This window comes from Cygnus atratus, chromosome 1 (assembly GCF_013377495.2).
Source record: "Cygnus atratus isolate AKBS03 ecotype Queensland, Australia chromosome 1, CAtr_DNAZoo_HiC_assembly, whole genome shotgun sequence".
NCBI classification, from domain to species: domain Eukaryota; kingdom Metazoa; phylum Chordata; class Aves; order Anseriformes; family Anatidae; genus Cygnus; species Cygnus atratus.
Window position 1 is genome coordinate 179057457 of NC_066362.1, and position 13186 is coordinate 179070642.

The following is a 13186-nucleotide window of genomic DNA, read 5'->3' on the forward strand; positions in this document are numbered from 1 at the left end:
GCTTGAATCACTTTAGAATCTATTAATCTATGATTATTTATAATCCAGTGTATGTATTTGAGACAAAAGTGATGTGTTTTGTAGGGCTGGGATTTTACTGGTAGCCAGGTCTCCTGTTAATGCTTTGTGTTGTGTAAGTACCAATCCACATGTGTAAATATTTCTTAACGTCTTTTGAAATTAGCAAATCAAGTGGCAAAAGTTATTGCTACCATCCTGTAGTTCATATTTGCGTCATTGTCTGATATTAAGTGTGATTATTCACAGTATCCCATAGCTTTGGGAGGGAGGTAAGAAAAGTAATAGGTCAGTCTTGCAGAAGTGTGCCAGTGAAGGCCAACTGCACATATCCCCATGACAGTGATGCACGTTTCTCACAGTGGTCCGAAGTTCTAACTTTACATATGCTTACAATGCAAACAGTTTTCTTTTATTACATAGAGTACATTTTCTCAATATTCTCAACCTTAACAATATACAGCAAGTAAAGTGCAACTTTACAAGAACTTTTTTGGAGTTATGGAGTTGAAGCCATCGTGAACCAGACTGTGGAAGGTGACCATACTTGCTTCATGATACACACAGCCTTGCTTTTACTGTCCATGAAGCTCACCCATTTTTTGTATTTTCTGTATTTTTTTCTGGTCATTATTGATAACACTTCCAAATATACATAAGTCTTACAGGGAAAGAGATATTAGAATACACACATTTCTGTAAGTGTAGTATAGTAATGTTTCTCAAAATATATTTAAAACAGTACAGATGTGAAAACTACCTGGTTTCTCCTCCTACAAGCCAATAATTAATTCTCCCACTAAATGGGGAGGTAGAAACTAAAACAGGTATGTAGCTAATTAATCTACTCATATGGGTTCTTTAATAAATTCAGAGTCCTATTTCTGTGCTTCTGTTCCTGCTGTGTTAATACATAAGAAACCACCAGTTCTGTTGGCTGGTGGTTCTTCACCTCTTAGGAGATCCCAATATTGAGATGCTATTGTAGAGTTGGTACTTACCACTTACAATCAGTCACTTGATTAAGTTGATGATTTGGGGTTTTAAAACCATCTGTATTCACTGTCACGTTCATTCATTGATAATATGAATTACATTTGCTTCCCCATGTATTTCCCCATTCATTCTTTTTCCCACTGCAGTGACAGGGTGGTCATCAAAAATTTTCAAACGGATTTCCTCATATCGTCATACATTGGTCTGCTCAGATGTGTCCTTTGCCCATTATATTGATTGCTTTTGGATCCTGTGGAGGTAATCACATCCGTACTGCAATAAAGTAATAAATACAAATTGTAATGGATTAATTTAATATGCATGCAGGTAAAACGTGCTTGCACTGGATTACAGCTGATATTTGGATGTGAGGATTTGGCTTTATTTTTCCTTGAGCCAAAAAACAGATAAATATGTTCAAGTGCAGTATAGTAGCTGTTCAAATGCCTCTTTCTTCAAGTACATATTAACAAGCTTTTACAGCTGCAAGCAGTTTATGGATCCCATTGCATTCCTAATATGCTTACTGAAATGCTATAGTTACCGTGAACAGGATCATATTAGACCTGAGTAAATACAGATTCAGTCCAGTCTTCTACTCCATAGACACAAATAAGTTTTCTACTTATTGCCACTATGTTGTTTTTCACAAAAAAAAGAGCTGCTATTGGCATTTTACTCGTGTTACTACGAGAAATGAGAGCACTCGTGTATGCAGGTTTAGAAACAGTTTAGAGCAGGTTTTGTGGACCATTGCCATTTCCTTCACGTCCAGCACGCAAGCTGCATAACGCAGAAAGCAATATGAAAATACTTTCAGGTAATGACCCATTCTACGTGGATGATGCAAAACATTATCATTCCTTCATTTAGTCTCTTAGAATTTAATGTATGTGGTTATGGTATAGCTGATATTTCCCCGTAAGTATACATTTTCTCTTACTGTTTAATGTGTGTCTGTCTTTAGTAAGCTTATAGAGCTTTCCGTTCCCTCCAGTTTCAGGTTGTTGTTTTCTTAGCATGTTAGAATGAAACTGTGAGGCATTTTGGCAAAATACATGGTCTACCTTAAAACTGTATGGCTCAAGGCCAGAATCTGTAAACGAGTACAAAGCCATCATCTGCAAATGCAGTTTTGTAAATATTTGTAATTTATTGCATGTTCAGAAGATGCACATATTTAGATCTCTCGCTAGCTATAACTCGAAATACAGAATTGCAGCTGCAGTATTGGAGTTCTGGGTTGTTGGGTTTTTGGGGTGCTTTTTAAAATCTGGTCACAAGTGTATGCTTCAACAAAACATACTAATCTTTCCTTTGGAAATTAAAAGAAAAAAATTGATTAAATGTACCTATAGTCTGAATCACTGTGCTTTTTGATCTGTTTTTTTCTGTTGTATTTCAAATGGTAACTTCAGGGTATTTGGATATGTATGGACATTAGGAGTGATAGTTGTTACAGAAAATATATTTACAAAGATACGATTTCACATTCCCTTAGATATGTGAAAAAGTAAATGTTTGCTGTTGTTTTTTCAGCTCTTTGGAAAGAAAACTTTGCCTTGATCTAACAAAAATTCAAGGCTTATGTTTTTGATACATTTGCTTAAACGTAAGGCCCTGATGTTTTGTTTAGTACTAGTCTGTCCATTTCAGAATATTTGGCTTCAAACATTAAAAAATGAGCATTGCATGGACTTTTCTCAACTTGTACTAAACTACACATTCCAGTATTTCATTTTTTCAGAATATTTTATTTTTCCCTTTTGATCTGAAATCTCATATTCCTCAAATAAGAGGAAGAAACAGAATGGCTCTTGCCAATTTTGTAGAATTTCATTTCTCTGTTTTGCTAACAGACGTAGTTGGGTGCTGATGTTATCATGATGTAGTCATTTCACTACTTGCCCATGTGATATAATGGCAACAATTTCTTGATAACGAACTGCTGTATCTGAATTGTCAAGCTGTTTGCCTTAGCATAATCCAATTCAAACAGTTGCTTGACTCTGAAGGCATCTGATGGTAAAGAAAAGAGATGCTTGTGTCAAGTGTCACGTATCCTTGTGGAACTGGTGTCCTTGTGTATTGCTGTTTTAATTTTACACCACCTAAATCAGAAGTTTTGTCCCAGGATTAGAAAACTGCTTTGGTGAGCACACACACTCGTGTATGTTTGCAGGTGTGCCTGTTGTGCTGTCTTTTTGTATTGCTTCGTGACTCAGCCTCCTGGCTGCTGCCTTCCTTTTCTGCTTGGGTGGTTTGCTGTGGTTGTGTGTCCGTCCTGTGTTGTCCCTGTCCCACCCCTAAATCCAAAGAGGTTTGTTCTTTTGCTTCATAGGAGTTTGAAAATGTCTCTATCTATTCAAAATGGGTATGTGCCTGTAGAAAGTGGTTTGCCTGCAATAAATAATTAAGCTTCTCCGTGTTTCTAGGAAAAAAATGCACTAAAAATTTAGGTCTTGGTTTTACAGTAGACAGAGAAGAGATTGGACTGATTGATTGGACTGACAACCCTTCCCTCTGTGATTGTTTCTGAAGATCTGTAGACTGAGGATTAGCAGCTGATTCTTCTGTTGTTCTGGGCTTTGTTCAGTGATGGTTTCAAAAGGGGTATTATTTTTAGAGAGGTGATTCATGCTCTGTATTGAAGAGTTATGGGTTTGATGCTACTGTGGAATGGACAGAAATCTTTACAAAGGTAGGGAGAAATGGGTGAAGAGTCATCTAAAAACCTTGGAGACGTGGGTGAGTTCTTCTCTTGGTCACGTGTATTATCGCAAAATTTGGCATTTCGAGATAAATTCTGAAGTCTTGGTGGCTTTCACCTTCACAGCTCTAATGTCAGTGGCTTCCACTGGTTTAAGGCGGCAGTTGTGGTGGGCAAGAGCAGAGCATAGGAAATGAATGGACTGCACTGCAGGGACAGGGGCTGAGCACAAGGTCTGAGACAGCTGGGATTGTGACCCAGCATAACTGTTATGCAGAAGGCTGAGTTGGTTATTCGTGTGCTCTGGATGCTGTCCTTAGCAGGAGTTGATTTTTTTTTTTTTTTTTTTTTTTTATTCTGAGAAGAGTTAAATATATTACTCTAAACCTGGGTTTAGAGTTTGCCTCATAAATATATGAGGCAGAGTTGGTGAGAGCTGTTTGCAGAGCTTTTGAAGGTAGTGGGTAGGGCTTGGACAAGAGAATTGATTCATGACACTTTAAGATGTAGTTCCTTGTAGTAGCTGGTATAGGTCTCCTTGGCAGGTTTGGAAAGTTCATCATAGCTACAAATTTAATGGCAGAATGATAAAATATTAACTGAACTCCACCTTCTCCTCAATAAAAGGCTGTCAGTTGTACATCTTTCAAGAACTAATGAAGAATGATGTACAAGATAAAAAGTAATGTTGTGAAACTTCTGACTCCAAAAACACAGTTGTTTGTAGACCTCTTTAAATAGCTTCCCTTATCTGAGTATGTCTTGTAAATATGGCAGGGAGAGGGAGGTTGTTTTAGAGAAATGGGATCTCTGTAGTGTATTTAAAAGAGCTAGGTAATGCATTCTCTGTAAAAGGTGAAAAGTTTATGCTGGGTAGTTGTTTTGTTGTTTTTTTTATATGAAATGAGGCACGAACTCCTTCTTACGCTTTTAGTTAAAATGTGCTTATAAATAATTGCAAGACAAAAAGTCTGTTTTGGCAAGAAAGAATGACAGACAAGAGAATAGTTCTTAGAACGTGGTAAGGTGCCACAAAAATGGCAAGTTTAGATTTTTTTTTTTTAAGGAAACAACTGTGTTTGTGCAGCAAATTTGGCTTCAGTAGAAAAAAACAAACACAATATTCTCAAACATAAACACCTAGCAAGGTAGGTTGTTGTGGAGCTGGGTTTTGGGTTCAATCCCTATTCTTCAGCCTTGTAACATTGGCAGTTTTGGTATTGGATTCAGCAGCCATAAATATTTTATGCCTTTTGTCTAGTGGAAAACTAATGAAATGCTGGTGCGTGTGCCACCAAATCTGTGAAATTAAGAGTTTAGTATGCAAGGACACTTAAAAAGAATAGAAGAGTGGAGAGAATAGCATTTCACTTCAAATGTCATTTGTATTCTCAATAAATAAAATATTTTCTGAAAATTATCAGAATCAGAGTATCTTAGATTGTTATAACAACTTTGTCCTGAGACATTAGGTGGGCAAAATATTTTTAGTAAAACCATACAGTTGAAGTGGAAATATTTTTTGCTGTTTACTTCATTGTCACTATCTCTACCTTCTTCTGTGGTTACTTGAATAGTTAGGTATCAGTTTAGGAGTTTGCATCAGAGAAACATTGTCTTAAAATATCTTTATATAGTTCTCCAGAAAAGATGCCTTCTTCCAGAGGAATAAAAGGTAAGGAGAACTTCCTCTGAGAGTTTGCAGGTCTGCAATATCCCAGTCACAGAACAGTGAATAAGAGCTCAGAATTGGTGTCTTAAGTTAAATGACCAGTTTAGGGCAGGTTTTGAAAAGGAATCTGGGTTATGAATTAGAAACGATTGCGAAGGGTTAGGGATAGTCCTTTGTGCTGACAGGGCAAATAGCTCCTGCAGAGAGGGGCCTGGTAACAGGTAGGAATGGGAGGCAATTACCGCAGCTATTTGGTCAGCAGTGTCACTCAGAAAGCACAGGCTTGACCTAATCAATGTAAGTGTAAATAGAGAGATTAGGAAGTGTAAACTCAGGACATTGCAGTATCTTTGCAGTAGATAAATGCATGTTGTGCATTTATCGCAGACCAGCTTAACCAAACTAATTGCAAGGTGTCTGTCTGAGATGGTTTCTTGGGTCTGCATGTGCAAAAGGAACCCACAGTATTTGTTTGGTATTTGGGGCTATAACCCATACAGTCATAGAATGGCTTGGGTTGGAAGGGACCTTAAAGATCACGAAGTTCCAACCCCCTGCCATGGGCAGGGACACCTCCCACCAGACCAGGTTGCCCAAAGCCCCATCCAGCCTGGCCTTGAACACCTCCAGGGATGGGGCAGCCACAGCTTCTCTGGGCAGCCTGTGACAGTGCCTCACCACCCTCTGAGTGAAGAATTTCTTCCTAATATCTAATCAAAATCTACCCTCTCTTAGTTTAAAGCCATTACTCCTCAATCTATCCCAACACCCCTGACCAAGAGTCCCTCCCCAGCTTTCCTGTAGGCCCCCTTCAGGCACTGGAAGGCTGCTGTAAGGTCTCCCTGTAGCCTTCTCTTCTCTAGGGTGAACAACCCCAACTCCCTCAGCCTGTCTTCATAGGAGAGGTGCTCCAGCCCCTTGATCATCTTCATGGCCCTCCTCTGGACTTGTTCTAATACTTCCGTGTCCTTCTTGTGCTGGGGGCCCCAGAGCTGAACGCAGGGCTCCAGCTGGAGTCTCACAAGAGCAGAGCAGAGGGGGAGAATCACCTTCTTCCACCTGCTGGCCACTCTGCTTTTGATGTAGCTTAGGACACAATGAACCTTAACCCACGAACATTAATATATAGATACATACACATACATATATAGAAACATTTTAAATAGTAAATATAATATCCATATCTTATGCTTACCTTTTATAATTTACCAATACCAGATGCAATAGTTGTGAAAAAAAGTTTGGTTCTCACTTTTCAGTGGGCTGCAATAAATCTACCTCAAACTAAACATGAAACCTTCTTGGTGAAGGTTTTATTAGCAATTTCCATAGACTCTGGAATTTGTCCTCTTAGAGACTATTTGACACTGTTGTTGATGGATATCACTTTGAGATTTTGATGTGTTCAAAGTCCAGGGCAAACCAGTTCCAGTTTGCCATTAAGGGAAGGGAGCAGCCCAAGTGAGAGATTATGAACTGCTTTGAACTGGAGGTTGGTTGAAGCTGTGGCAGCAGGTGATCAGTTTTCATCACCCCAAAGAGGTTATCAGTTGGATGCCTCATGCATTGTTTTTAGGCCCCTGGTTAATTGTCTTCAGTTTTCTTGGAGAGGAAGCGAAAAGAGAGTTGGTGCTATTTTCAGATTCCCATTCTGGGACTGGAGTGTGAGGATCTTCACAAAAGTTTGAGAGAGCCAAGTGTTGGGTGTGCATAAAGGAAATCATGAGAAGAGAGGTTGAGTGATGTTTAAATTGGAGATATCATTACTGTGACAAAGGACCGTGGATTATATAAAGATAAAATGAGACCCTTAGGTGACATCTCTGACATTACAGAAGCAAGAATATTCAATAGAAGACAGCCAAGCAATTAAAATGTAATCTCAAATGCATCACTAGTTTTAGAAGCTGGAAATTTATTGAACAGCTAAAAAATTCAATACTGAGAATATCAAAACAACCCTCTCTTTCTAAAAACAAAAAATCATTATCTGACTTTGCCGATGGTCATGTAGAGATGCTTAGGGAAAGAACAGGAGGTTAGATCACTTATATGGTGCTTTTTCAAACTTAAAGCGACCTGACATACAGTTTAGGGACTTCATAAGCCAGATGTTGTATCCACGTGTTTGTGTTTAATGGCATTTGATTTTTTTCCATCCATGTATTTCTGTCATCCCATTTACACTTCTGGCTTACATTTTGTGACAGTGAGTCTCACAGTTGTAATTATGGCTTGTGATGTAGACATTTATCTATTATAAGCCTGGTGCCTGATTTCATAATCTCATATATTTCGTTAACATGAATACACAGTTATATTAACTTTCTTAAAGATGGAGCCAATTGTGACACAAGGCTACATCTCTAAGGAAGGCTTTCTGTAATGATTCACTGTGTGGTTCCCTGCTACCTGTTGGAGAAAGCAGTATTTGTTATCTGACTGCCTTCTGATAAACAGCCCTGCGGACAGTTAGTAGGTTTCATCCTGACCGTGAGTGCTGTGTCCTAATGGTAAATGAAGTCGATTCCTGGATATTTCAGACTAAGCATACTCAGAATGAAATGTTTCATCCAGTGAACACGCACCATTACGCACACTTTTCTGTAAATGCTAAGGGGTGACTTCCAAGGTGCGTATCCCGGGACCAAGATCTCCCCTTCTCGAGCTCAGTGGTAGAACTTTTTTTGGCTGATTAAAGAACGGCCTTCTGTCCCCAGACTTAACTCGTATGTAATAATGGGCAAACACCATGTTATCTCACTTCATAGGTAGACGTTCAGCGTGTACCTGGTGGCCTTCACTCTCAGTTACGATGTTTATGTACCGTAATGACCACGGAACAGATCGGTTTCCTGTGAGGCCCAGAGCATGACCAGATCTTATGCTTAATTCATAGATAAAGTGAGAGCAAAATGAGATACTTTCTGTCAAAATCACAGGAAAATCTTTCAAACTGCAAATGGTTCGTACTTGTTGGGTGTTAGTATAGAGTGACGTTTTGCAATCAGTACTGAATAACCTAATCTTTGCTCCTTTGTTTGTCTTTTTCTAGGAGAAGCTCTGCCTACCACATCACATCCTAGAAGAAAAGGGCTTGGTAAAAGTGAGCATAACAGTTCAAGCATTGCTAGATGTAACCACAGTGAAACAAGCTTTATTCACATGAAACTGTCCCTGCTGTTACCAGCTCCACTGTGCCATCAAAGAACGAAATCACTGCCCATCTTTTCAAACTGCATTGAGAAAACAGTGCTCCAAGAGTATTCTTATACTTCTGATTTTGAAATAATCTTTGAGACTGTACACATGCGTCGAACTTCAAACCTGAAACTAAACAGAAACATTTTATAGAGCAAATTGGCACTTCACTGCTTTTATAGTTCACTTTGTACAGTACTTAAACAGCCACCTCTCTGCCACTTATAAATGTGTGGAGTACACAGCTGTCTTGCAGCAAGATACCTTCATATTATTAAACTAAGAATCAGTGTAATCATTTCTGGGGGGAGGGAGAGTAAATCAGACTTCTGCCATGTTAGGTTTTTCTGCAGTTGCTTCAGGCTATTGCCTTTTAAAAAAAAATCCAGACATAAAATATTTATATAAATATTATTTATTAGTGAGTTGTTATTCATCCTTTGGATGCAAAATGTAAATTAGGAAACTGTATTTTATTACTGCTTTTTTGTGGTTAAACACTTTATTTTAATATAAATATTTAGTTATTTTTTATTCAACTTGGTGTGCAGTAGCTCTAGATCTCCATAAATTGTATTTTCTAATATGTAAGATAAAAATCAATCAAAATAGGTGCTTTTATTAAAAGAACAGCTAGCTGGAATGGCATTCTTTATTTTTCAATTAGTGGAACATTGGTAAAAGTTTGTCTGCATTCCGTTCAGTTTCCTACATTCCAGTAGCACTTCTCCCCCAGTAGGCTCAATTGGCTGAAACCGAGAGCACACCCATTTTACTTGTATATAGATGTTAAAAAAAAAAAAAAAAAAAAGGAAAGACATAAACTTGAAAAAGAAATGTGAACAAATATTTTTGATCGCTTATTTTACTATGCACGAGACATTTAACTTTTGCCACAACAAAATGATGTGCATTAGGATCATGTGTCTTGAAATAAGATTTTTGCACTGTAACTTGACTTCTTGTAAAGACTACAGCACTACAGAACGAATATCGAGAAATAGCACAAGAACGTTAACAAGGTTTACCAGGTAGCTCAAAAAAAAAAACAAAAACAACCAACCTTCAATAAATCTATTGATAGGAGATAAAATTGCCAAAGGCAGTCTTAAAGAGCTGATCTTCCAGATGCAGGCTGCTGGGTACAGTGCTTCTCCGTGTGGTCATCATAATCGCTGAGTCCCGTAGCTTCCCAGTGAGTTAAGCACAATGTTCTGTAGTGAATGTTTGCAGGATCTGACCTCTAAGCCCACATCAGCAATAGGAAATAAGGTTCTTTTTCTTACTTACTACTTAAAATTTTGGAAGAGTTTTCTTAAAAGCGTAACTTATTGTTGAAACATTACATGTTGTAGATCTAAAAGTTCCAGCGCAGTGATTATCACAGCATCTGGAGCATCCATTTTTCTTTGGTCTGAAAAGCTAAAAGATGTAACTTGAGCAAGCAGGACAGGAAAGCTGCACGTGATGTAAAGGCTAGCTGGTAGGGGGTCACTGTTGCATATAAGCAAGTAGTTTGAAAGGCATTAATGACAATAATGAGGCAATGTGGTGGGAGAATTAAATAGCAAGAGAATGTGGAGCAAACCATTGTATCAAGACTTTCTGGAAGAAAGAGCGATGTGTACTTGTCACTACTGCATATCTAGGCAAAGTTACACGCATGTTCACACTGCATTTAAAAACACCGGTATTCCCATAGCAGATTTTTAGTCTTTAATACAGTATTTCAATGCAGACTATGCATTTTAACACCACAAATTGCCAATTCCTGGTCTGTATTGAGAGCAACGCGCTAGGAGGAGAAAAGTGGACTTGCAGACAGTGAGACACGGAATAGCCAGTCACTTCAACCAAAGCAAAGCGTTTCTTTTTGTAGAGGGAACATTGACTTAAATTATAATTTTGATTGGCAGCTAGCATATTGTTTCCTATAAAAATGTACTGTGCACTTTAACACTAAATTAAAAATGTATTTTAATATTTTACAGAGCTGCACAAATATCTGTTTTGTCAAAAAGCATGAGCGATGTAAAGAAAGTAAGTTTTCAAGTTAGAGTTTATCAAATTTTACAAAGCATTCAAAGATGGAGTATAAAAATAGGATTATTAATTTCTGCATCTTGAGGGATAAAATGCAGGTTTCCTGAGTATTTTTTTACAATGTATATATTGCAACATGAAGCTTTGTAATTATTATTTTGACAAATCTTGGTTTTTCATAATTAAAATTTTGTTTTTTCTCCTGATAGTGTCTTTCGGTATTTGCTTAAAGTTCGCTGTAAATAGCTCTGAATATTTTGTAATACAGCTTTTTTTATGCAGTCTTAACCTGTGCGGCTAAAGAGAGAATCTTCATGAATCTTTGTACACTATTTACATGTGCAATAAAACATGCATGGCAAATCTATAATACCATAAGCAGTGAACATAATGTATATAGGAAATCTTTACTGTAGTTACAATTAAACTCTATTATTTGTAGAAACCATTTAATGACTGCCCCTGTGATTGACAGTTTATTGTACAAGAGGTGGTACGTGGAGAACTTAACGTTGTGAATGATGGATGAGGAGTTTGGGATGGAGAAGGTGATTATACAGCAATTTTACAGCTAAAGTGAGAATAAGAGCCCATAACTGTCAGGTTGTCTGTTTAGTATTTTTATCAACTAGGAAAGCTGCTGGGGTTCTTCTGTATTATAGGCACCTGGTTTTATGTACTCAAAGCTGAACAGAGGGGCCCCAGCAGGGCTGTTTTCGCCAGTCCCTATGCTTACAAAGGGGCTTGCTGCATCTCCTTCACAGATTCAAATCCCTGCTTCAGGCTCTAGAGAGAGGAATTAAAATTCCTGCACGTGAGCTTCCTGAGGCTTTGCTGCCCCTGTTGCCTAAAATCTCCCATCATTTAGTGAAGAGCAGCAGGGGGATGAATTGCCCTGGGTTCCACGGCTCAGCTGGGGGAGAAGGAAGACTTCAAGCTGCTGCTCCTCCAGAGCGGTCTCTGACTCACATCACCCTAGGAGTCGTTCTTTTTTTGCTGCTTCCTACTTTGTACAGTGCAGCTTTTTTTTCCTTCTTTCCTTTGGAAATGCAGTGCTAATTCTGCAGGCACTTACTTTAGCAAAACAGATCTGAGTTCTTTCTTTATTCTAGTAAATCCAAGAAAATAATTCAGTAACCCTTTCTGACCTGAGGCTAGCTGAGTGTGGCAGGACTGTGCTGTAGTGCTTTGCCCTTCTGTCTGTGTAGAGATGGGCAGTGGAGACTGCTGCTCGAAGGCTAGTCTATGGCCTTCTCTTTTCCCGTGCAGGTTTCTGAAGTCACACAAATACAGATTCTGCTGGTTTCTCATGTCTCTAAGGAAGTCTCTCTGCCTCAGCCAGATGATTTTTATGGCTGTGTTCACATTTGGTAGCAGACTTTAGCAGGGAAGGCGCATTCTGCAGTATTCTCCAGGGGAGACCCTACTTCAGATGGCCAAGGAAGCCAAGTGCCTTTGTGGCTGTTGCCACAGACTATTTAGCAGCAGCCAGCTGCTGGTGGTGCCCAGTTGAGGTCTGAGCCTTGCCAACAATGGATTTTGCAGTCTCACACAACTTCTCGTCAAGGTGGGGGTGAGACCAGGTGCCTATAACCACCTGCACAGATGATTCAAGTACCCAAAGTCTTCTCAGGGGTTTGCTCTGTCCTGGACTTGCAGCCGTCTGACAAGGGCAGGTTTGATGCCCCTTCCTTGTCGGCCTGCTGGTGTCCCCGGAGTCAGGACAGCTTCTGTAAAACTTCGAGGTTACTGACATCTGCAGCAAGTGCTTGGGGACCTGCATGAGAGCCCTGCTGACACTCACCTGAATCTGCTCCTGTTCACAAGCAGGGCAACTGAAGGTAACTTGCAAAGAGGAAAGCAGCAGAGCGTGGAAATGCAAAGTTTTATCAAGAAAACAAACAGTACCGAAAGACAGTCAATTTTTAGGTGTACTGAGTAGTGGCTCTCAAAGGTGTTTTCAGCTCTAAAAGTGTAGCTGTCCTGTTGTTTGGAAAAGCCAACATTGCAGCTGATCTCCTGCAGGACTGCAGTCTAAGAGCAGAGGAAAAAAACTTCCCCACACCCATCCACAGAAAAATGGGAGACAGAATTATGCCATAAAAATGTATCAAGTACGGAAGAGGGCCTTTTTTCATCCCATGCAACAGGGCAACCTGTTTCCTAACATTAATCCAGCAGTTCTAAAATAGTGGTTAAAAGCACTTAAATTACAGGGTTAAACCTGCTTTTTAATGACCTCTAATGTAACATGCAGGTGCCTATACTCCTTAGGGAATGAAAAAAATGGCACAACCATTTCCCTTAAATACAATAAAAGTCTCAGAGTAGTCTGGGATTGCAGCTAAGCAAATCCAGACGGCACACCCTTCCCTGGGGAAGCAAAGGCTGCCTTTCCCCCTCTGCATGTTACGGGTAGACTCAGCTTGACCATGGGAAGAGCAGAGCTGATGAGTGGAGAAAAACCACCTCCTTTATTACAGGCTGCTTCCTTCACTTGTTTTTTAGAAGTCTTTTCTTTTGAGTATCATCCATGAAATACTCCA

General features: G+C 39.1%; 1 protein-coding gene across 2 annotated transcripts in view; it reads left to right on the forward strand.

Annotated features, from left to right (window-relative positions):
- LRCH1 (leucine rich repeats and calponin homology domain containing 1) overlaps positions 1 to 11070 on the forward strand; it is a 124093-nt gene extending 113023 nt beyond the window's left edge. Inside the window, exon 19 of one of the 2 annotated variants that reach the window (XM_035553370.2) lies at positions 8452 to 11070. In XM_035553370.2, coding sequence (XP_035409263.1) covers positions 8452 to 8565 — 114 coding nt within the window. In that variant the 3' untranslated portion in view covers positions 8566 to 11070. The remainder of the gene's footprint in view (positions 1 to 8451) is intronic. The other variant, XM_035553369.2, reaches the window with a different exon arrangement.
- The last annotated feature ends 2116 nt before the right edge of the window (positions 11071 to 13186 follow it).